General features: G+C 41.4%; 1 protein-coding gene across 2 annotated transcripts in view; it reads right to left on the reverse strand.

The window, feature by feature from the left end:
* Nucleotides 1-24,983, reverse strand: part of GRIA1 (glutamate ionotropic receptor AMPA type subunit 1) — a 245,710-nt gene that overhangs the window by 108,604 nt on the left and 112,123 nt on the right. For both annotated transcript variants that reach the window (XM_038772259.1, XM_038772260.1), the window contains exons 3-5: nucleotides 20,959-21,198; nucleotides 18,458-18,642; nucleotides 7,745-7,798 (exon numbers count right to left, since the gene is read on the reverse strand). In XM_038772259.1, coding sequence (XP_038628187.1) covers nucleotides 7,745-7,798; nucleotides 18,458-18,642; nucleotides 20,959-21,198 — 479 coding nt within the window. The remainder of the gene's footprint in view (nucleotides 1-7,744; nucleotides 7,799-18,457; nucleotides 18,643-20,958; nucleotides 21,199-24,983) is intronic.

Consider the following 24,983-nt stretch of genomic DNA (forward strand, 5'->3'; position numbering starts at 1 on the left):
GGAGAGCTGAACTCCTCAGGGCAATCAATTAATCAATCAATGGTCTTATTCACTTAGCACTTACTGTGTGCAGAGCACTGTACTAAGAACTTGGGAAAGTAAAATATAACAGGTGTGGTGGTGAGGGACACTGTAGCCAAAGCTGAAGAAAAGCACTCAATGCCAAGTCATTGCCAACTTCAGTGTCTCATCATTCAGCCTGGCAGAGGAAAAAAAAAAACATTCCCAACCTGCTTGGTTGGAGATTGAGTGGCTAGATAATCCATTTCTTATGGATCTTCTAGCTGAAAGCTCATTGTGGGCGGAGAATGTGTCTACCAACTCCGTTATAATGTACGCTCCCAAGCACTGCTCTGCACACAGTATGTGCTTGATAAATTTGTTTGATTGATTTCTTATGGCTGACGGCTCAGATGTAGAGTGCTTAAAACTTCACTTTTTAAACTGCCTAACTCTTTTAGGTTTTACTTTCTTAAAAACAATATAGCTTTCCATTCCTATTGCTATATTACAAAGAGCGCACTTTGAACGGAGACCATCTGTCTACGTTTGTTTCTGGCATGTCTTCTAACTAGAGCTGCCTTCTACTGTTCCATGGTGTCACGTCAGATGATAACAGGATATGTGAGCTCTGACTGTACAGTGAAAGCAAAGGAAAAACAGAGACAGCACTTGTTCTGTAGGAGGGAGAGGAGAAAGAAATAATGCACAGTAGCAAAAGAGAAAGGGACTGTCACAAAGGAAAAGCGAGCAAGAGAAGGAAATGAAGTTGGAGAAGAAAACCGAGACAATTGCGGAAAGGGGTTATGCTATTCTAAAAGAAATAGTTTCTATAAGAAATGGATATATTCATGAAAAACAATTTCCAAATCAGATTTGATTCACTTAGTGACAAATTCCATTCTACTATGAAGCCAGCAAAAAGTCGAATCATTTTTGACACTCTTCATCTATCCATCTATTTGGTCAAACACTTCCTAAATTTTCAAAGTGAGTTTCCCCAAATATGGGTAAAGTTAAATTAAGAATTAACACCAGAATGGATGGATCGGCATAAAATAGATGTATTCATCTAAAATAATTCCCTGAGCATCTTCTGAGTCCCTTGCTATATGAAATTTCTTTTGAAGCCCGCAGGACCTCTAAATGTGGAGCTAAAGGTAACACAGTGAAATATAGTGGAATGGAATCCACCCAAAGATTAACAAATAGATGAAGTAGAAAACTGCAGGCAACAAAACAATGGTGACTGGGGATGAGGCATGGGGGGAACATGGAGAAGGAGTGGAGCAGAGACAACTGTAGGTAAAACTGTAGGGAAAAAGTACTTGTGGCCAGAATGGCAAAAGTGCTCTGCGCACATTAAGCGCTCAATAAATACAACTGGATGAATGTGAAGGAAAGGATTCACTCCACAAGTCTGAAGAGTGAAGAGCTGAATACATTGAAATCAGGCCTAGGAAATGGATTGGCCTTAGATCATGGATTAGTTTTAAAAATGAAACAGCCCATACAATCCATTTTCTGGGTTTACAGGCTGGTATTCAACCCCTGATCAGAGAAAACACTGAATCTGCAGGAAAGTGTTGGTACTTCACTGAATGTGGTTCTCACAAAGGAACAGCTCCAGGGAAATGTTCTGCTTCTGAAAATTCAAATCTTGTAACTTATAGAATGGCATTTTCTTTGCACTCTACCCCCATTTCCAAACTTCTCATCCAGCATTTACCCCTCCCAAGAATATCATAAATCCTCACAGAGAAGGCAGAGTTTGACCTGAAATTTGAAATCCCAACAATGGGGGACCACATGTTAGAGCCAAGGAAGAGAAGCTCATAGGACGTCCTTAGATTTCTCTCAAAAGTTTTCTCACCGCAACCGGGCCCATGGCTCGATCTATCTGCTGACATCATCTCAGCTAAAACAATGGCACTCAGAGGCCTTTCCTAGAGAATGGAGGAAATGGAACAGATGCCACAAAAGGGAAACAAATTGGAACTTCTCCTTAGCTCATTCCTCTCTTAATTTGCTATCTAGTCCTTTGAAGCTCAACAGATTAAGGCTTTCAAATGCATGTTTTTCAGGTCCCAGATCCCAGAGCAGAAGCTGGTATTTGTATGAACTTATGTGTGACAAATATTGACATTTTAAAGTGGAATTATTTAAAAATCAGTTCCTCTCTTCCAGATGCCTGCCATGCCTTCTTCATCTCCAGCCGAGAGAATGTTTCACTGGTCTGTTCTCGCCTCGGGAAATTCATTGCTGGAAAAGGCAGCCGAATGGCTTTGTTTTATGGGTTTGGTCATTTCCATCGACAAGTATGGGGAGAGAGATGGTTTTTCGGGGGATGGGTGGGGTGGGTGGGAGGGGAGGTGGGAAATCCCATTTTGTGGCAAGCAGGCACTTTTGCTGGGAGAGTTCATAGAGAGGCAGACCGGAACTTTGGGCTGAGTGGTAGATATAGCAAGGGCTTGGGAGTCAGAATAATAATGATGGCATTTATTAAGCACTTACTATGTGTAAAGCGCTGTTCTAAGCACAGGAATAATAATGATGGCATTAATAATAATGATGGCATTAATAATGATGATGACATTAATAGTAATGATGGCATTAGTCATGGGTTCTAATTCAGGCTCTGACACCTGTCTGCTGTGTGGCCTTGGGGAAGTCCCTTCACTTCTCTGTGCCTCAGTTACCTCATCTGTAAAATTGGGATTGAGACTGTGAACCTTACACGCGACAGGGACTGTGTCCAACCCAATTTGCTTGTATCCACCCCAGAGCTTAGTACATGGCCTTGCAGATGGTAAGTGCTTAACAACTACCATAATTGTTATAATCATTATTAAGAAAGAAAAAAATTCTGTCGAGCTTCAGGACTGCGGGGTCCTAGACTGGGCCCAGATCCAGCTGGGTCTGATGAGGGCCCAACCTTATTCCTAAGACGGTTGGGATATTTGTGCGGGGCCTAATGGATAGATCACAGAGCTGGGAGTCAGAGGACCTAGATTCTAGTCCCGGTTCTGACCCTTGGTTGCTGTGTGACCCTAGGCAAGTCACTTAACTTCTCTGAGCCTGTTTTCTCATCTATAAAATGGGGTTTGTTTGTCTTCTTGCTTTATGGTACTTGTTAAGTGCTTACTACGTGTCAAACACTGTTCTTCTAAGTGCTGAGGTAGGTATAAGTCAATTAGGTCGGACACAGTCCCTGTCCCATACGGGGCTCACAATCTTAAGTAGGAGGGAGAACAGGTATTGAATCCCTATTTTACAGTTGAGGAAACTGAGGGTTTAATTCATGTTTCCCCTCTCCCTTACACTTTGAGCCCTATTTGAAACAGGGACTGTGTCTGACCCATGTTTCTAACCCAGTGTTTGGCATGTAGTAAATGCATAACAAATACCACAATTACTAATATCATCATCATCATTATTATCATTATTAGGGAATGCCCATTATCCTTGAGAGTTTTGGGACTTTAAATTCTACAGGAACGGTCACCTATGGGGCAGGATCAGGTCACCTCTGTTGCACTACAGCTCCTGAGCCCAACCCCAAAATAAGGGAGGGTAGAAGGGGAAGGAGTTAACAGTTTCCTTGTAGGTCTCCCCATTCCAGTCTGAAAATGGGCCAAACACAGTCAGGGATCATTTTGGGCTTGCCCAACCCCAGCCCAAGGTTCGACCCAAGCCAGTAAATGGCCTTAGGCAGGAATATTTGGCCCACAGCTTCTTGTCTCTGAATAGGTAGGGCCTTGAGAAGAAGCACTGATTTCTCTAACTCTTCCCAGGAGAAGCTGCAACTCACCCGCAAAATTTGTAAAGTGCTTTGGGATAAAAGGTGTAAGAGAACTGTGAGTGCTTGTTATCAGTCATGGGAGGATTCATTTTTCTTCTTGCACTGTGCAAAGGGGTTGAAAGATCTCAAACATATATTAGCTTGTCTGTTCACCTTGTAAGTTCAGGGGACCCCAACTTGAGAAAAGCTTCGGATTCGGAGCCATGTAAACTAACACAGGCTGAGCCCGTAAGAGAAGAAAATGTAGAGAACAAGTTTAAAGTTCTGGGTAAAATCAGTCTTTAAAATAGATACCCACTCACCTAGGGAAAGGAACAATTTATTCTAGGCAAGTAGTAATTATGCCATATTCCCTCTCAGTGTGATTCCAGGCCAGGGGTGTATTAGGACTGCTGAAAAAGAGGGGGAAGAGCAAGAAAGCAGGCTGGGAAAACATTATGGACTGCTAAATTTTAATACCTGTTTTTAGGGTTCGGGTAAATTATTTTTTTAGTCGGGGTCAGAGCCAATTGAAGATCTAGTCTTCTCTTCCCCCAGATATTGATTTCTTTTATAGGTGGTGGATGAGCGTAAATTGGTGAACATATAAGATCTTCTGGCATCATATCAAAAGGGAGGAATGAAGTTTGGGAGGGAAGCAGTGAGCTAGTCATGTAGAAGGAATCAACAGATTCCACCCCATATTCATTCACTCAATCATATTTATTGAGTGCTTACTGTGTGCAGAGCACTGTACTAAGCGCTTGGGAAGTACAAGTCGGCAACATATAGAGACGGTCCCTACCCAACAAAGGGTTCACAGGCTAGAAACGGGCTCATGGTCTAGAAATGCTATTCAGAAGTCCAAAGCACATGTGTTCTTTGGAGATGGTTTTGGGTTGATTAGTCAACAGTAATCATCTACATTAGAATGGGCTGATGGGTGTTTACTAGGTCAACCCAAGAAGTTCCTACAGTGCTAATAATAGGAAAGTAAAGCTTCTAAAAGGCAGGCATCTTATCTTTAACCTCCATCTGGACTCTCCAACAGGGTTAGTTTAGTGTGCCACACAAGGTGCTCAATACACTGAATTAATCAATTCAATTCAGAATCCCTTAATATAATTATGGATTCTATTTATGTACATTTGGGCGTTACAGTATGACAAAAACTTTTTGCCTTCTCTCTTTATATGTGTCCTGCCTGTGCCTATATTAGGGAAAGAAACATGAGTCAGGGAACCTGGCTTCCAATTCCGGCTCTTATTCTTGTCTGCTTTGAGACCTTGGACAAGTCACTTAACTTCTCTGTATCTCAGTTCCTTCTTCAAAATGGGGATTCAACACCTGTTCTCTCTCCTATTTAGACTGTGATCTTCATGTGGGACAGGAACTATGTCTGATGAGATTAATTCACATCTACCCTAGTGCTCAGTGTACTAGGTACAAAGTAAGCACTTAAATATCACAATTATTGTTATTATTTTTATTAATAAAGTCTGACATTTATCCAGTGATTTAGATATTCAGGCTACATGTCACCTACTACACCCCACTATTCTTCAAAAGTAGTAAACACTGATAATTACATAATTTCCTATTTTTTATTGGATCATGCAGACATTGGCTGTGTCTTCATGTGCAAATCATCTGGGAAATTCAGGCACTAAATTCCACATTGGCTTCAATTAGGTAGATATTTCAGAATGGGTTTTTCAGAGCTGAGAAACAGTTCTGAAATTCTATTATTTGATTTCCACTTGCATGTGAAGGTAAAGATAAGGTAAACATGGAATTACTACCCACTAAAACCCACAATGCTAAGATTTGGAAACACCCACTGAAGTTTGAGAATGGAAGATTCAAAATAAATAAGAGGAGTCACTTCTTCACCCAGTGGGTGGTAAGCATATGGAATTTGTTACCACAGGAAGTAATGTAGGCAGAAAATATGGACATGCAATACACAGTGGATTTCTAGAGACAAAGGTAGGGATGTAGAGGGGAAATGCATCCCTTAACGTTAGAATGGGTGTCCAGGAGAGTAAACATCACAATTATTGTCAAAGCATCTTATTGTCAGTTGGAGAACAAATACTGGGCTGGCTGGATCACTGATCTGCACTTCTTATGGCATTTTGATTTTATGCCTTCGAAATCTAGATTAACTGACCCCAGAATCATCAAACAGAGCTGAAAGGGACCTTAAGGGGCCATATAGTTCAGACTCTTGACCGCAGGTAGGTTAATATCTAAACCTCCTAGCCTAATGATGGTCTGTTCTCTTTCATATCTCCAAAGATGGAGGCTGTAAGCACCTTGTGGACAGGAACCATGACTACCAACTCTGTGATATTCTAACTCCCAAGCACTTAGTATCGCTCTCAGAAACAGTAAATGCTCAGTGAATATATGATTGATTCAGACCACCAGTATCTCCCTCTGTAAACTACCCAGTTTCAATCACCTAGACAGTCAGCAAATTCTTCTTCAGAGTAAACCAAACTCTCTCATTTACTTAACCCAAATCAACTAGATAACCGACAGTATCCGTCTTTGCTTTATGACAGTTCCATTAATATGGAGTCATATAATACATCTGGTCTGAAATTTCTACAGGCTTCTGAACATTTTTCATTCTTTTCACCTGAGTGCTCTTAGTAGCTTGATACTTTCAATCTTCAAAAGATTAAAAAATGCTTATAAAAACACTCACCTATTTCTTTAAGATCATGAATTACCACCACCATCATTACCATTTACTGAGCAACTTTGGAGAACGAACAGAAGTGTCTAGGTGACATACTGCTCCATCACTAGCTTGAGTGCTTGATATGGTCACTGTGACCATATTAAGGGTCATAATGGCCGTGAGTGCATTGCCAAATATATTCTTATGATCATGTCTGGAAAGCGACACTTATGCAGACATGGGCTGTGGAAATTCTTAGTAGTTTTAATGTCTATTTGCCCAGTTTACATTAGTCACAAATAGATGTGTTTTTGATGATAAGATAAGGTTAAAATAGCCAAAATGATCAGTTTCTTGTTGATAAAATACTGAATAATGCAATACCCCCTCTTTTGGAGAAACCTATATTAAACTTTCCTGGGTTATAACTAATTATACTGTAATCACAAAGTTTTTAGAGATCAAGATCAGTACTGGGTAGCAGCAGGATAATGATTTTTTTTTTTACCATGTACACTACAACAGTCTCCTGAAGGATGAAAAACATAACTACGCTTCAAACTGAATTAATTAATGATTTGAAGCCTAATTTTCAAGTAATTTATTTTAACACATGGGTCTTCTGTGTTTAGATGACATTTGCAATCTGCATTCCATTACCCAGCAGTTGTGTGATTCTGGAAGCTCATTAGTAGTTCAAGAGAAAAGCAACTCTCCCAGGAACTCAAGGCAGAGGGGCTGATTTAGTGACTGGTTCAACAGGGCAAGAAGTGGTATGAGGAGGACAAAAGCCATTATTATTTAATGATGGTTCAAGGACACTGGGGAAATTGATTAGGGTTCTCTAATTTCTAGAGTAGGTCACACTAGCACCTATTAGAAAAGACCCAAGGGGAGTGCATGGATCTATACAAACGTAAGTAATTATCAAGAATTTCATCTGTTACAAAACCCTGCATAATTGACCTCAACTTCTTTTTGGGCTAATTTGTGCATGAGATGCATACTCTTAGTTCAGTCTCTTCTAATTGTTTACTTGAACAAGGGGAAAGGAGGATTTGGGAAAGAGAGGAGTGAGGCAGAAGTAGGTATCCTAACTAAACTGCTCTGCTCAGTGGATATAAGGCATTTGTCTCTGGGGTTGGAAATGCTGAACTCTCCACAAACTTCCCAGTCAACAGCAAATGGAGGTAAGAATATCCAAAAGATCCAAGCAGAACAGATCCAAGAGACAGCAAAGCTAACAAGGTACAGATTGGAATCCAACTTACCAGGTTCGCAAGTATGTAGTGATAGCCGATGCCATTTTTTTCCAGTTTTATGATCTGAAACATAAAAAATACAAATATTTAGCTTTAATAGCATTTTCAGCTATTAAAGCACATCACTTCTGTGCTTTTATCTCCCTTGCCTGTAGCTTTTTCCAACCCTCTAACATTCCAATTAACATTAAAATGTTTGGTAAATTCAAGAGTTTGAGGAACAGTGTATTTGTTTTTTTTTTTTTTTAATGGAACTCGCACTGTTATAAATGGCAAATCAACTATTCAAAACCCAGGTTTCCTGAAATTTGCATGTATGCCTCAATCTATATAATAAAATGGTTCCATTTTCCCCGAGAAATTAAAAGGCTGTTTTGGCCACATTCATGGCACAGTATGAGCTCCCTCTGGTGGTCTTTCTCATTGATAAATGAGAAATTAGAAATATGAAATAGAATATGAAATAGAGAAATAGAAATATGTCTATTTCTCATAGACAACATTAATCAAACCCAGCTAAATCCAGTGAATTAAATACCATTCGTTCATTCAATCGTATTTATTGAACACTTACTATGTGCAGAGCACTGTACTAAGCGCTTGGGAAGTACAAGTTGGCAACATACAGAGACGGTCACAGTGGGCTCACAGTCTAGAAGGGGACTACAAGGGGACAACTGCCAGCAACTGCAGTTCTAGAAGTGACTCCTATTTCTTGGTTTTATGGGAGATAGGGGGCACATGGGAAGAAAACAGGAAAAAGTCCTGTTTTGCTCCTGACTCCCACTACAATAAAAAACATTAGAAAATGCTGTCATTCTGTTTCCTGTTCAGCCCTCCCCACACCCCCACAGACACCCCAGACGTGGATGCCATGACAACCCTCCATCGAATTTCTGTGTGTTACTTAAGTTCTGTTTGCTTTTATATCTCCATATGCATAATGATGCATAATAATTATGGAACTTGTTAATCGCTTACTACGTGCGATTAACTACACTGTTCTAAGCACTAGGGTATATACAAGGAAATCAGGTTGGACCCAATCTCTGTCCCACACGGGGCTCACACTCATCCCCATTTTATAGATGAGGTAATTGAGGCAACAGAGAATTGAAGTGACTTGCCCAAGGTCACAAAGCAGACGTGATCTGATCACCTATCAGATAAAGGGAAATGGAGTTTCTGATCTAGGATCAGAACCCAGGTCCTTCTGATTCCCAGGCCTATGCTCTATTCACTAAGCCTCACTGATTCTACCTTATAATAAGGGTGTTGGGAAAATAAATAGAATGCATATAGGAGAACAATTCCATATCCCTTGACAGAAGGATCCTCTAGCCAGTCACAGTGTGAAAGTCCAGGTTCCAACAACTACTTACTTGGATTTACGCATTAAATACACTCTGCTACCTACTAAATAACTACCCATATAGTTTTATGTGGGAATAATTAATTGAGGGAGCCAACAAGTACTCAGAAACGAAGACCCTTGGGCTCTGTTTCTACTGGGATGATGTTTTTTATTAATAATTCTTCTTACCTTTTTCATCTTGTTGTCAAATGATTTACCATGTTTCCAACATTTAACTACCTTTATTATAAACCTAAGTGCCTTCTAATAAAAAACATGCAAACCAGAGTATACTGAACAATCCTAGATGATCCATACAGCATTAGTTCTCTATATGAAATTGGTGTTTAATTTTATAGAACATTTTTTAGAGTAATTATTTAGTTACACATCAAAGCTCTCTTTCCCAAAGCCATTTTGTCACTGGTTAGAGTTGCCGCCTGTCTCTTGCAGCCTTTCTCTAGAAGGTATAAAGAACAAGATGCCTGACGTAATTGTCTGGATGGTTCAGGCCAAATCAGGTTTTTTGTCTGAACCATTCATATTTCTTCAGCCCTCGTATGTGTTTGACTGTGGAGACCCCCCAGTCTGTTTATTAGGTATTAAACCACAAAACCTTAGATTGCTAATGGAGTCTTATGGGAAACATTTATTTTAAAACAAGAAATCCTCCCCACTTAAGGAGAAGGTCCCGTTGTGTATGGAAGATAAAGGGAAATGGAGGCAATTATTTATAGAATACAGCACCCCCACCCCGGCAAAAAAAACACCCAAAAAACAAAAATACTTGGTTGTTAGGAAATGAAGGAGAGGGTTCTCAATTTGGCTCACTACTCTAGATAATGGATCAGCCCTCTGACCTCTCGGCCACATCCTGCCTCTGGCCTGGAGCACAGTCCCTCTTCATATCTGACTGATAATTACTCTCCCCAACTTCAAAGCCTTATTAAAGGCACATCTACTCCAAGAGGCCTTTCCTGACTAAGCCCTCCTTTCCCCTTCTCCTCTTCCTCCCATCTGCATCACCCTGACTTGCTCTCTTTATTCATCCCCCCTTTCAGCCCCGCAAAACCTATGTACATATGTGTAATTTTACTTATATTACTTGTCTGTCTCCCCCTCTAGACTGTAAGCTCGTTGTGGGCAGGGAATGTGTGTTTATTGCTATGTTGTACTCTCCCAAGTGCTTAGTACAGTGCTCTGCACACAGTAAGTGCTCATTAAGGCCTTCCCAGACTGAGCCCCTTCCTTCCTCTCCCTCTTGTCCCCCTCTCCATCCCCCCATCTTACCTCCTTCCCTTCCCCACTGCACCTGTATATATGTATATATGTTTGTACATATTTGTTACCCTATTTATTTATTTTACTTGTACGTATCTATTCTATTTATTTTATTTTGTTAGTATGTTTTGTTTTGTTCTCTGTCTCCCCCTTTTAGACTGTGAGCCCACTGTTGGGTAGGGACTGTCTCTATATGTTGCCAACTTGTACTTCCCAAGCGCTCTGCACACAGTAAGCGCTCAATATGATTGATGATGATTAAATACAATTAACTGACTGATCTTTGATTCATTTCTCCTGCTTGGACATAGTCTAAAAGACCACAGATACATGGATAGCATATGACTTGCCAAGTTAATTTTACTGACCTGTGGGGTTCTACCTGCAAAGTGCACTCCTTCCCCCAAGTGGGTAGGTCCTTTCTTCATGGGTACAGCTCCCCCCGTACCCAACCCCACTGTTTTTAGTGTTTCTGGCACTAGTTTCAGACCCAAACTGATACTAGAAGACTAGAGGCACTCAGAGAAGGTGGGTGAGGGAGAGGAGAGAATGGCCATCATCATCCGTCTTCTCCTTCTTGATCCTGCCTGCGATTATATTTTTGTTCTCTTAATGTTTGGATCTCAGTGACTTCAAATATTCAGGAAAACTTGCTAGAGCCTTGCACAATGAACATTTGGTCAAGATTGAATCTGCTTACTATTAATATAAATCATTTAGTTGCAGATAAGAGAAGCAGAGAAGCAGCGTGGCTCAGTGGAAAGAGCACGAGCTTGGGAGTCAGAGGTCATGGGTTCTAATCCCGGCTCTGCTACTTGTCAGCTATGTGACTTTGGGCAAGTCAGTTAACTTCTCTGAGCCTCAGTTACCTCATCTGTAAAATGTGGATTAAGACTGTGAGCCCCACGTGGGACAACCTTATCATCCTGTATCCCCCCAGGGCTTAGAACAGTGCTTTGCACCTATAAGTGCTTAACAAATGCCCTCATTATTAGATAATGGAAGTGACAATCAACAGCCTTACCAGCACCAAACTGACTCTAATACACAATTATTTAACACCATAACCAAGAACCCTAAGACATCACATTTCATCAGTGTGAACTATCCATGCAAATGTTAAAGCAAGCTTTGCTCTTTGTTTTGTTTTTGTCTCTTTTCAGTGAATTGACTCCATCTAGGAGGTGATTTTAGCCAAACAATTTAAAAATAGTAAATGAACAAGGACAGTAATGATTTCCCATAATGCTTGTTAGGATGTTTTTATTACCACTTTCATTAACTTTTTTTCATCTAAGTGATTATAGCTTCCTATTTGCTCATGCCGTTTCCAAAGAAAAAGTGAAGTGAGATCAAAATGGTTCAGGCGTATCAAAGGCCAAACTGGAGGAAGGACACTCTCCAGCTGCTGAAGAGACTCAGATGCAATTTGCTAAGGACTCTTTGGTAGGCAAAGCAACACCTTCTTTCAGTGGTGCACTGATTCAGGATTGCTAGCAGTATCACCACTGCCCAGACGACATCTGCATGAAAGTGTAACGTAGCCATTAGGATCCCTGCCATTACAATTATTACCAAATGGATTCATAATTATTGGACACTTGTTCCAGGGTTACTGACTCATCTGCCTTAGCCTTCCACAGCAGAAATGACCCTGTAGAAACATCATACATCTACAGTTCCTTGAGATTACATTTCTGCTTCCAATTGTTGACTTGGTAAGTACAGCCCGAATCATTTTTTCCTCTTCCACTACAAGTATGACTGGGCCACCAACCCCCTCCTAAAGTTCTCTGGAAGAGATTATTAAATAGGATCTAGGGCACCTAGGAAGGACCAGGGATCACTTTGCCCACACAAAGTTCCCTGTGACTACAGCTGAACACAATATATTGATTTCCCAGAGGGACACACAGAATGGTTTATAAATCTGGCGAAAGAGAAGGGATATGAATTCTCAGCCTTCAGATAGATAATCTGAAGTGGTCTGTTACATAATGATAAATAATAATAACTGTGGTATGCATTAAGCTTTTACTGGATGCCGCACAGTCCTAAGCCCTGGGGTAGTTACGAGATAATCAAGACCCACATGGGGCTCCTCAGTTAAGTAGGAGGGAGAACAGGTATTGAAACCCCATTTTGTAGATGGGGGGATTGAGGCACAGAGAAGTTTAGTGACTTGCCCAAGGTCACCCAGCAGACTAAAGGTAGAGTTTGGATGAGAACCCAGGAATGCTGACTCTCAGGCCTGTGCTGTTTACATTAGGCAATTCCTAGCTTCATTGAAGAGCTCTCTAAAATTGTCCTCCCTCCTAGATTGTGAACCCCCTGTGAATCAGGACTATGTCCAACGTGATTATCTTGTATCTACCCCAGTGGTCAGTGCAGTGCTTAGCACAGAGGAAGCACGTAAGTACCATAATTCTAAATATCATTATTAAAATCGTGTGTCTCAGTTTTCCAGCAAATTCAGAGCTATCCTAACACTCAATCTGGATCAAGGGGTCTCCACTTTTTTATTTCTGGGATGATATATTAGCCTCTGGAGACTACTGTGGGTTTTACTTCTCTAATTGCCTTCAAAATCTGAATATATCGTCCCAACTGCTTAAACCAGTTCAGGTGAGAATCCAATTAAAGGCAGAGGAATAGACTTAGTGACCTCTCAGTCTGTTGATTCGTAGGATTCTCTTCAATCCAATTTGTGTGCTCCTCTCTGGTTAACTGATATCTTTGCCAAGAGCGAGTTCCACCCCAGCAATATTAGATATTGCCATCAAGGCTGAAATGACTATCAATTTTTAATGCCTTTGGGTTGGGGGTACAATTGGCTGAGGTCACAGAGGAGACTATGACTCAGCCCACCACACATGTCCACCCCACTCCTGACTTCTCTGAGCTCCCTGAGGCTGCCAGATTTCTCCCCATTTTACTGACTTCCAGATATGTGGAATATGACATCTTTTCAGGTCCCAGCAGATAAATTTTTACTGAGCGAGAACTGGCAGAGAAGTAAAATTTCCCACTTTTCATTTTAATGAGCAATGAGAAGGAAGCGATATAGTGTTGTGACAGAATGCAAACCCTTCTTTATCCCATTAAGAATACTCAGGATGGCCGAATGTATATCCTGCAGCCGGGCACCAGTTCTTTTCCAAGAAAGATCGTCTCACTAAAAAAAATACTGTGTTGCAGCCAATATGGCAGGAGGTCCCCAGAGGAAGAAATCATGTAGGTTTCTCACATCTCTGTAGCCCTGATGAAAAGATTAGCTGGGTAAGCAAAAAATTTGGAACAGTTTAGCCTCAATTTCAACTACCAGGGCTTTAAAATCAGTAGCACTAATTTGTGTTTTGAGCAAAAAGGAAAAGGATGTGTGTGATATCCTGTGTCTAGTTATGTACCGAAACACTGAAGCTGAAGGAAGTTGGTAAAAATTGAACAGAAACAATAATAATAATTATGGTACCTGTTAAGTGCTTACTCTGTGCCAAGCACTGTTCTAAGCACTGGGGTAGATACAGGGTTTTCAGGTTGGACAAAATCCCTGTCCCACATAGGGCTCACACTCCTAATCCCCATTTTATAGATGAGGGAACTGAGGCCCAGAGAAGTGATGTGACTTGCCCAAGGTCACACAGCAGACAAGTGGCAGAACTGGGATTAGAACCTATGACCCTCTGACTCCCAGGACCAAGCTGTAGCCACTAAAACACATACGCGGTAAAGTTAGATAATTAATAATAATAATAATAATAATAATAATGACATTTATTAAGTGCTTCTTCTGTGCAAAGCACTGTTCTAAGTGCTGGGCATTTTGCATGGCATCTTGCAAGATGCCATGGCATGGCAATTAATGGCATCTTGCAGCAGTTAATCCCCAGAGATCTAGTTTCAAATCCTGACTCATAATGAGTTTATTCCTGGCCCATCAAGATCTTAAACCAGGGTTTCCAAATATCTGGCAATTCCTCGTTAGAAACTCAAGACATTACTGTATCAGTCATGAGGGCAAGCTCAGAAATAGCCCAAAGGCATGCCTTGGGAGACTTAGATCACCTCTGCAATACTAAATCCAAATCCAATATCTCAGAGAAAATAATAGTTACTAATCCCATTGAGACAAATGAATGCAGAGCTGCATTTTAAGAGAGATGTGGAGCCACGGCAAAGTAGGGAAAAGGACTGAAAGGGTTATTTAATAGTCAAGAAAAGAAATGGTTAAAGGAATTGGGATTCAGGAGGCAGGAGAATTAATCCAAAAAGTGTGATACTGGTATATGAAAAAATATTATGTTATTGTAGTCATATGGGCAGGGAACATGTCTACCATCTCTGTTATTTTGTAGTCTCCCAAGTGCTTAGTACAGCACTCTGTACCCACTAAGCACTCAATATTGAATGATTGACTGTGAACAGGGAGAAAATTGAACTGAACAGTTCTTTCACTCAACTTTGATACAAACTCTTCTGGACACTGCTGCTACGTGCCTGGCAGTGATTAAATTCTCTGATGGTGAAGAGTGCCCTGTTCCTCAATGGGTACATGTGAAGAGTCTCCTTCAGCTGAAGTGGTGTGGCTGTTAACAGGGCCTCTTGCCATTTGTACTCCAATCTTTCCACCCCTCTGGTTAACCCATGACTGTCGTCTAGAACGAGTCCCATCCCTTGATATTGGCTGTAAATCGGCCTGGACCATCTGCTGTTATTTCCCAGCATTCCGAGGGACACCTCCCTATTATTTCCTCAATTCAGTTTCAAAGGCTCTTTTTATACGGACACAGGCAACTGGGAATCTAGCTTAACACTCTGCTGGTTCTCTCCTTCTGCTCCCCAAAGAGAGGAACAAACAAAAACACAGCTGTGTGTCTAATAATTGAAAAACAATTTTGGAACAATTGGAATGCTTGGGTGGCGATGGCTAGAGGGCTGCTAGGAAAGGGTGACAATGCATTTCCAGCAGTGTGTGGGAGAAGTCTGAGCACACACTGTCCCCATTACGCTTGTCTCTAGCTCCCTTAACTGAGCTAATATGGCATTTCTTACCAGCTATACATCATTAATGCTAGTTGAAAAGAAATTTGTAATAAAAAGAGGGACTGCTGGTAGTCACTACCTGCCTGAAACTCGGCTTAATTTGCAAGGCGTGGCCAAGCAATTTCTCTCATCCACGCTCCCTCAGTTGGCCTTCAGGGTTGGCTCTAAGGCTTTCATTTCTTATAATACTGAGGCAAAACAGGCAGAATTGTTAGAACAAGTCAACAATCAGTAATGAGACATAGTGGCATGAATTCCACCCCAAATCCTGATCCTTTACTTCCAACTGATTTCCAAATCAAGTAATTGTAACAATACAATTCTGGAGGATGTTAGCAAATCCACCCCTTCCTCTCCATCCCAAAGGCCACCATTCAGGTTCATGCCATTTTAACATCCTAAACCATTAGCCTGTTTATTAGCCTCCCAGTTTCAAGTTTCCCCTTTGCAGTTAATACTGCACTCTGCTGCCTGGATCCTTTTTCTAAACCATAATTCTGCTCGCCTCTTTCTGGGCTTCAGAAACCTTAAACAATAATCCAATTCTCTCCGCATCAAATAAACCCTTTTGACCACTGGCCTTACAGCACTCCATAAGCTCTCTCCCTCCTACTTAGCCACCCTCTCTCTCTCTCACTATACCCTGCTTGCACTCTTCATTCCTCTCAAGATAACATTTTTCTGTGTCTTGTTTCCTTCTCTCCCATATCTGACCCTTGGCTCATCTCCTTCCTCCTATCTGGATCTCCTTACTTCTTCAAATCCACCAGATCACAGCTCTCCATTCATACCCCTCGTCACCGGCTTGTGGAACTTCAAAGCCCTTCTGAGACCAAATTTCATCCAGGAGAACTTCCCCAATTAACTCTTCTTCTCCCAGGTCATCCCCCACAACCCAACTACCACCTCAGCACGCCTGTGCCTATTAAGTCCTTAAACATACAGTATTACCCTTCTGTACTTACTAATTTACAACATGCTATTTAAGCAGTTACTCACCCATATATCCCTTTTTTCCTCACTCTTCTTCTAGCTGCAGTTTTGAAGCTGTCTCCCAGCTAGACTGCAATCTCCTTAAGGGCAGGGGTCATGTCTTCTAACTCTATTACCCTCTCCCAAGCACTCAATAGACACTCAGTAAATACTACTGTTAGAGGAGTAGCGCGGTGTAGTGGCAAGAGCATGGGTGTGAGAATCAGAGGGCCTGTGGTCTGACCCTGGCTCTGCTACTTAACTGCAGTGTGGCCTTGGGCAAGTAACTCAACTTCTCTATATTTCTGTTTCCTCATCTGCAAAATGGGGACTCAATGGTGTAAACAATAGAGCATGGCCCTAGGAGTCAGAAGTCAAAGGTTCTAATCCCAGCTCCGCCACTTTCATTCCACTGTATCTTTTGAGAGCTTAATATATGCCAAGCACTATGCAAAGCACTTGGGAGAGTACAATATAACAGACGTTTTCCTTCCCACAACAAATTGCTGTGTCTGCTGTGTGACCTTGGGGAAGTCACTTCACTTCTGTGCCTCAGTTACTGATCTGTGAAATAGGGATTAAGACTGTGAACCCGATGTGGGACAGGGACTGTGTCTAACCTGATTAGCTTGTTTCTACCCTGGCACTTAGAACAGTGCTTGACACATAGAAAGTACTTAAACACCATCATTAATTAGAGGAAAATCTAAAATGACCACTACACATTTCCTGGACAAGCCAAGAAGTTTTTTGGGTCGCCTATTGTGTATTAGATCACCGATCCCTGATAATATATTTGCTTACTGTCAATACAATTAATAATACCAACAATAACAATGATAACTTACAATACCAAGCCCTAATTTGTTTCCCAAGTAGATGGAAATAGGCAGACTTCAACTGTGTAAGACTGCCTAAAGATTTATGTGGGGTGGGGGCAGAAGGTATTTACATTCTTTTTCTTTTTTGGGGGATGAGACTTGAGCATGGCAGGAGGTCAGCACAGTCACCAATGATCTGTTTTCACGCAGTACCTCACAAGAACTGAATTCTTGCATGTCAGCTGTAAATGGAGAACGATAAGGAGGGGGGAGGGTAGTTGCCTTGCTCACCTCCAGTGCATTCATAATAATAATGATGGCATTTATTAAGTGCTTACTATGGGCAAAGCACTGTTCTAAGCACTGGGGAAGTTACATGGTGATCAGGTTGTCCCACGGGGGGCTCACAGTCTTAATCCCCATTTTACAGATGGGGTAACTGAGGCAGAGAGAAGTTAAGTGACTTGCCCAAAGTCACACAGCTGACAATTGGCAGAGCTGGGGTTTGAACCCATGACCTCTGACTCCAAAGCCCGTGTTCTTTCCACTGAGCCACACAGCTTCTTAATGCCCTCCACTGGTACACCAAATACCAATAGCAAAGGACAGGTAAATTTGCACAGAGCCATGGGAAAGATCTTCATAAAAGTGGGTTAAGAAGCAATAATGATGTTCCTGATATTTGATATGTAACACTATTACTAGATTTAGGGATAGAGTTTGCCCCTAACTGCTGGTTCCCTCTGAAATGGATAGCATAAATGCTCCCATAAGAATACCCCTTAACAGCTGTAATATAAATGGTATGAAAATTAAAAAGGACAAAGGTTAGTAACAAAGAAGGCTTTTCAACATAAAGAGTATTTTACAATTCTTGGTTTCTCTTTTTCCCCCAAAATCTTCCACTCCTCCACCTTAGCACATCTCCTCCAAGAGGCCTTCCCCGACTAAGCCCTTACTTGCTTTTCTCCCACTCCCTTTGGTGTCACCATTACACTTGGATTTGCACATATGATTCACTGCCCATCCCCTCAGCCCCACAGCACTTATGTACATATCCATAATTTCATAGTTATATTAATGTTGGTATTCCCCTCTAGACTGTCAGCTTGTTATGGGCAGGGAACAAGTCTACCAACTCTGAGATGATGTACTCTCCCAAGTGCTTAGTACCCTGCTCTGCCCACAGTAAGCACTCAATATGATTGATTGATCAGTTTTCCAACCCTGAGGATTTGCCATCCACACTACCTGTCCCAAAATGGCATTCAGTCGCTCTGATTCACAGTCCACCACCACCTGCCGGTCTTTCTTCTTCTCTAGGTCCTGAAAAAGCATCCTGTAACCCTCCTCGGTTGTTGTCATAATATTGACGGCAGTCACTTGCCAGTTCTTCTCCGCAGCTGTATCTAGAACTTTCTGCAGGACGGACAGGCCTGGGGTGAGCAGGTAGAGACAAACAGGAAACCAAAGTTCAATTATGGTTTGCTTCCTTTCAGCTTTGGCTGGGACTTTAGTTTTTGTCTAGTGTGATTCCTCAGAGATTTTAAGTCATGTATTCATTGGGGCCCAGCCACACTTGAGTAAGCTTGTTTCATTGATGGTTATGGAGCTACTTCTGTATAAAAGGTGCTTTCTCCATAACAAAGCTTTCATAATAATAATAATAATAATAATGATAATAATAATGATGGCATTTGTTAAGCGCTTACTATGTGTGAAGTACTGTTCTAAGTGCTGGGTGGGAGGATACAAGGTGATCAGCTTGTCCCACGTGGGGCTCATACTCTTAATCCCCATTTTACAATTGAGGTAACTGAGGCTCAGTGAAGTTAAGTGACTTGACCAAAGTCACACAGCTGACAAGTGGCAGAGCCGGGATTAGAACCCATGACCTCTGACTCCCAAGCCTGTGCTCTTTCCACTGAGCCACGCTGCTTCTCTATTACTCTGACTACCCCATCCCAGCTGAAACTCTGATGTTATTTAAACAAGAAAAATTTTCAAAACAAGAGACAAAGAGAAGGGGAAAGAAAAAAATAATGGAAGGAAAATAGGAGATAAAGGACAGCCTAAACAAAAATTTAATGAACGCAACACCACTTTGGAGGGTGTGCGGAAATTATAATGCATTCTGTTCTTGACGAGAGTTTGGAAGATGCCGCATGGAATGAGATAAATAGCAATTACACGCTATAGCAGATAAGATACAAGTTTAAACATCTCATTTTTATGACTGGCACGAGTTGCAAATTCTGAAGCACCAATGCCTTAAGGCTGTAACTTACACTCAAAATCCCTGGGCTATTTTAGCACCTGTGTGGAATATTTGGCTGCATTCTCCCTGTGCCTTCAGATAGTTAATTTCATGTAGGTTTTTGAGCTGGGGATGGAGCCAAAAGTTGTCAGATGCATTTGCTTCTGGGTATAAAAATGTATGAATCTTTGGGGCCTGGCAAATTGACAAATAATTTGGATTCCCCACATTGCTTCACTGGTGTGGAGCAGATCTGTGATTACAAATCCAACATTGTTTTCCCATTCAAAAAGTCTTGGATTTTAAAAATCTGGATCCAAATCCATTGGAAAAGCAAAACTTGGGGCAGTATACTCTTAAATGGATTTACACTCCAGTTTGCTTCAATTTTAAGACCAGACACAATGAAAAATGAAGCATCCAAAATGTGCCAAGGGATACATATTTATAGCACATGAGATCATTTCACCCATAAAACATGAGTCTATGTAATTGCAAATATTTTCGAGCATTACATTCCAATATAATTACCGAGTTTTTTCCATATGAAATGCAGATACCTCTGTTGTACTGTTTCTAAGCACTTGGGACAATTAATAGGCATCAAAAAATCCCATCCATTGATTTCAATTCAACGACCCTCAAAAATAGTGGGAGACTAGAGTACCACGTTCTACATTGGTAAAGTAACACTCCTCAAACTTTGCTCTGAGAGTACCAGTCCCAGAGAACATTTCTTCAGAGAAGCAGTGTAGCCTAGTGGAAAGAGAACAGCATTAGCAGTCAGGAGATCTGGACTCTAATCTGAGCTCCTCCATGTGTGACTATAAGATACTTATTTCTCTGTGCCTCAGTTTCCCCATCTGTAAAATGGAAATCTCATGTACCTCATAGGGAAAAGAGAACAGGCACTTGATTTCCGGAATATTTTATCTACCCCACTGCTTGGCGAACAGAAAGTGCTTTGCAAATAATTAATTATTGTTATTATTTTTATCATCATTATTATCACCACCAATGTTCAAGGTGGGGACAATTGTGAAGGTTAGAGGCCCAGAGATTTTATTTTTGTAAGCATCAGAGATGGAGAAGTGTAGTTACCAGTTGCTAGTAATTAGTTACTAGTTACATGCACTGTCAAGCTGGTTTTTCTTCTCCTCTTTGAAGTAAATCAGGTAAAAAAAAATACAAACCCACTTTAGCCTCATTCATGTAGATAATTCAAGAAAAAAAAGCATTTGTTCTTTGGCCTTACTAGTAAAATAAATGTTGTGCATCTCTGATCTATAACAGAGAGACCAGTCTGTGAAATGGTATGGTTTTTTTTCCCCTGAAAAATGAGGTGGTCAGTGATCTTCTCTTACTGATGATCCAAATATTTCACAGGATGGAGAGGGTTTTTCAAACTCTAGGGCCTGCCCTGAGAAACGAGAGAGACCCTAGTTTGCCTTCCCTCTCCTTTTCCCACCCACCCCAACTCACCCCCATCGCTTACCCCTGTCGGCGTCATAAATGTACACAAACTTTTGCCATTTGTAATGGTCAATGATGCTGATGAGAGCATCCTGCAGCTCAGGGCGCAGCTGGAGAACAAACTGGTTGGAAGTGTCAACTGGGAAGCTGGGGGTGATGAAGCACACGTGGAGAGCTCCACAAAAGGAGGTGAGCATGTTGACGGTCTTCCTCTCATAAAATCCAAAAATGGCGTAGACACCCTTGGAGAACTGTGAACAGACTGAAGGAAAAGGAGAGGATGTGAAGAAAGCTCTGAAGAGACTTGGCCCCAGGACTCCATTTGCTAAGCCAGACAGCAGAAGGAATCAGAGAATAAATGAGGCAAGATAGAGAGACACGGCAAGAAAAAAAAAGTAGCTTTGTTAAGTTCTACTTTGTGATGATTGTTGTGTGACCTTGGGCAAGTCATTCAACTTCCCTGAGCCTAATTTTCCTCATCTGTAAAATGGGGATTCCACACCTCTTCTCTCTTGTACTTAGCCTGTGAGCCCCATTTGGGACAAGGACTACGTCCTTTCTGATTATCTCATATCTACCGCAGTGCTTGACACAGCACGCACTTAACAAAACCAATTATCTTTATCATTCTTATTACTACCATCATGACTGGAGTAGCTACTGTGGCAGTTGCCCACCTTTTATTTAGTAAATTACTGTCAACTTTATGTCAAAACCTGGCTTTTACTACATCCTTCAGAACAATCTCCTCCATCTTCTGTTCAGGAATCCTTCTAGAACTTTCGAGCAAATGTGCCGAAAAACTGAGAAAATTAGAAGTCCATAGCATATCAAAAGCCAATGCTCCTGGACAACCAATTCCGTAGTTGCTTGCCGGTATTAGAGTGAGGTCTGTAGCTTTTAATAGTGAAGGCATTTTTAAAAGCATCAGCACACAGGCTTTGGGGGCATGGAGAAAATTGTTTGTTGCCAAATCTTATACTGTTTCCAGCTACAGGAGGCTTCTACCCACTCCGCACCCACAAACCATTTACTGTCTTCAGTAAGAACACATTGTCCTTTTGAGAAACAGACAATAAGCACTTGAAATGCCAAAAGCAGTCATAAGCAACCAGGCTTCCTTAAATATGACTCTACAGCAAGGGTGCCAGCATAGGATATTTTTCCATGCTAAAAACAGATTTGTCCAAAGGCATTATTCATTCTATATGTTGAGGGATATAGTGAAATAACCCTAAATCATGTGTTCAGATAATTGATTAGAAAGTAATGTATTTCTTGAATCATGTACATTTCAGAATATTTCTACATTTCATGTGTACTTCAAATTCCACATCTTTTCTATCGCGCTTTACCAAGAGTTGCATCTGCCAGTATCTTTGCATATCTTTTCAACATGAGCTCCTAACATTAATCATGGTATTCGTTAATGGCTTACTATGGGCTAAGCACTGTACTAAGCAATGGGGTAGATACAAGATAATCAGGTTAGACACGGCCGCTGTTCCACATGGGGCTCTGTAGTGGATCAGGAGGAAGAAAACAGGTGACTGAGGAGTTGGAAGAGACCTAGTTATTTGGCACACACAAAGATGAGAGATCATTTAAAAATACTCTCATCCGGTTACTTTAACTGCCTGTTACTAGCTCTTTTTGAAGTTAATGCTGGGAACTTGAGATCATTGTCCTGTGGAAATGATCATCCCAGGAGAACATTTTATGTGCTCAGCGCGAGCTGAAAAGGTACTAATAAACTGCCTTGAGATTTTGCTTTGTGAACATGAAACACATATTGAGCAATGTTGGTTGTGAAACTTGGTCCCTGATAGAGCCAAACCTTTTCCTTAACACTCCTGTTTAGGGCACATTCCATTTATTATCAATAAATCTCCAAACCCTGGGCACTTCCAATGAGAGCATATTCCCTGTGAGAGAACTCCTGGTATTATCAACTCCTTTTATTGTCATTGCAATTCTACAGACCCTTCAATTCCACATTTCCCCTAGCTCAGGGTTTCAATCTCTAGAAACATGGCAGCTCTATCGTAAATGAAGGATAATGAGTTGGATGACAGCTTCATTTTGGGGGATTCCCCTGACAGCCATCTTCTTTTTTTCTTGTGCTACACTTTTGTGTGTGTGTTTGAAATGATCCCTTAGATCTAATTCTATCCTCACAACAAGCCATGCCTTAGATTTACAGGATGTATTAAGAGCAATAATGCCCCAGTACTTATAGGACCTTTATTTTCTTCAAAGCCTGGTCACATCAATTTTCTCATTTTACATTCTCAATATCCCCCTGACACAAGGAGAAACCTATAGTATTATCCTCATTTTACAGCTGAGCAAACAAACAGAGAGATTAGGTGACTTGTCCATAGTCACACGGTGACTTTTGGTACTAAGTGCTCACTTTGTGCTAAGCCCCTGAGCAAATACAATCGCTACCCCTCATGAATTCTACTGCAAAAACCATAGGCTTAGGAGTCAGAGGGCCTAGGTTCTAATTCTGCCACTCTGCCACTTGCCTGCTGTGTAACCTTGAGAAAGTCACTTAACTTCTTTGTGCCTCAGTTTCCTTAACTGTAAAATGGGGATTCAATGCTTAAACTGGGAGCCCCACGTGGGGGAGGGACTCTGTCTATCTAATTACCCTAGTGCTTAGAACAGAGCTTGACACATAGTAAGTGCTTAACAAATATAATTTAAAAACAATAGAAAAGGATAACAAAAAAGTATCCCATCCTCATTTTACAGGAAAGACTAAAAGTCAGACTTTATGATGGGGAGTATTCATTCATTCGATAGCATTTATTGAGCACTTACTGTGTGTAGAGCACTGTACTAAGCACTTGGAAAGTACAATTCAGCAACAAAGAGAGACAATCCCTGCCCACAACGGGCTTACAGTCTAGAAGGTGGGAGACAGTCATCAAAACAAGTAAACAGGCATGAATAGCGTCAATATAAATAGAATTGAAGATCTATATACACACATCAAAACAACTAAATAGGCATTAATATAAATAAATAGAATTACAGATATGTACATATATACACAAGTGCTGTGGGGTTGGGGATAGAGTCAAAGGGAGCGAGTTGGAGTAATGGGGAGGGGAGGGAGAGCTGAGGAAAAGGGGGGGTTAATCTGGGAAGGCTTCAGAGGCAGTGAGCCTTCAATAGGGCTTGGAAGGGGAAAAGTGTGATTGGCAGATTTGAGGAGGGAGGGTATTTCAGGCTAGAGGTAGGACTTGGGCCAGGGGTTGATGATGGAACAGGTGAGAACGAGGCACAGTGAGGAGGTTAGCGGTGGCAGAGGAGCGGAGGGTGTGGGCTGGGCTGTAGAAGGAGAGAAGGGAGGTGAGGTAGGAGGGGTCATGGTGATGGAGAGCTTTGAAGCCAATAGTGAGGAGTTTTTGCTTGCTATGGAGGTTGATAGGTAACCACTGGAGATTGTTGGCCGGTGGGGTGGAAGGGGGCTGAGGGGGAGGTGTGACATGCCCAGAACATTTCTGTAGAAAGATAATCTGGGCAGCAGAGTGAAGTATAGCCTGAGGTGGGGAGAGACAGGAGATTGGGAGATCAGAAGCGTGCTGATGCAGTAATCCAGTCGGGATAGGATAATAATAATAATGACAGCATTTATTAAGCGCTTACTATGTGCAAAACACCGTTCAAAGCGCTGGATGAGAGACTGTACTAACATGGTAGAGTGCGGCTCTCAGGATCCCCTGTCTAGACCTAGCTATTTCTCTTAACCCATTAGCTGACACAAAGAAAGGGAGAAAAATGGCTAGGAAATCCCAACCAACCAATCAATGTGGCTTTCAAAAGGCAGACAACTCTTCTATGTACCTGACTTCATTCAGCCTCTTGGTCAGGATTTCTTAATAACTACAAATGTGGCAGTTCTGGTATAACTTAGGTTAAAGAGAGTGCCTTAGGCAACGCACTACTTACTTAGAATGCCCCCTTGGGACTGTTCCCTCAAATATCTCAACTCCTCAGCTTTGGAGGCCTTAACATTTTCTCTCTCAATCCAAC

The sequence above is a fragment of the Tachyglossus aculeatus genome, chromosome X1, assembly GCF_015852505.1.
Source record: "Tachyglossus aculeatus isolate mTacAcu1 chromosome X1, mTacAcu1.pri, whole genome shotgun sequence".
NCBI classification, from domain to species: domain Eukaryota; kingdom Metazoa; phylum Chordata; class Mammalia; order Monotremata; family Tachyglossidae; genus Tachyglossus; species Tachyglossus aculeatus.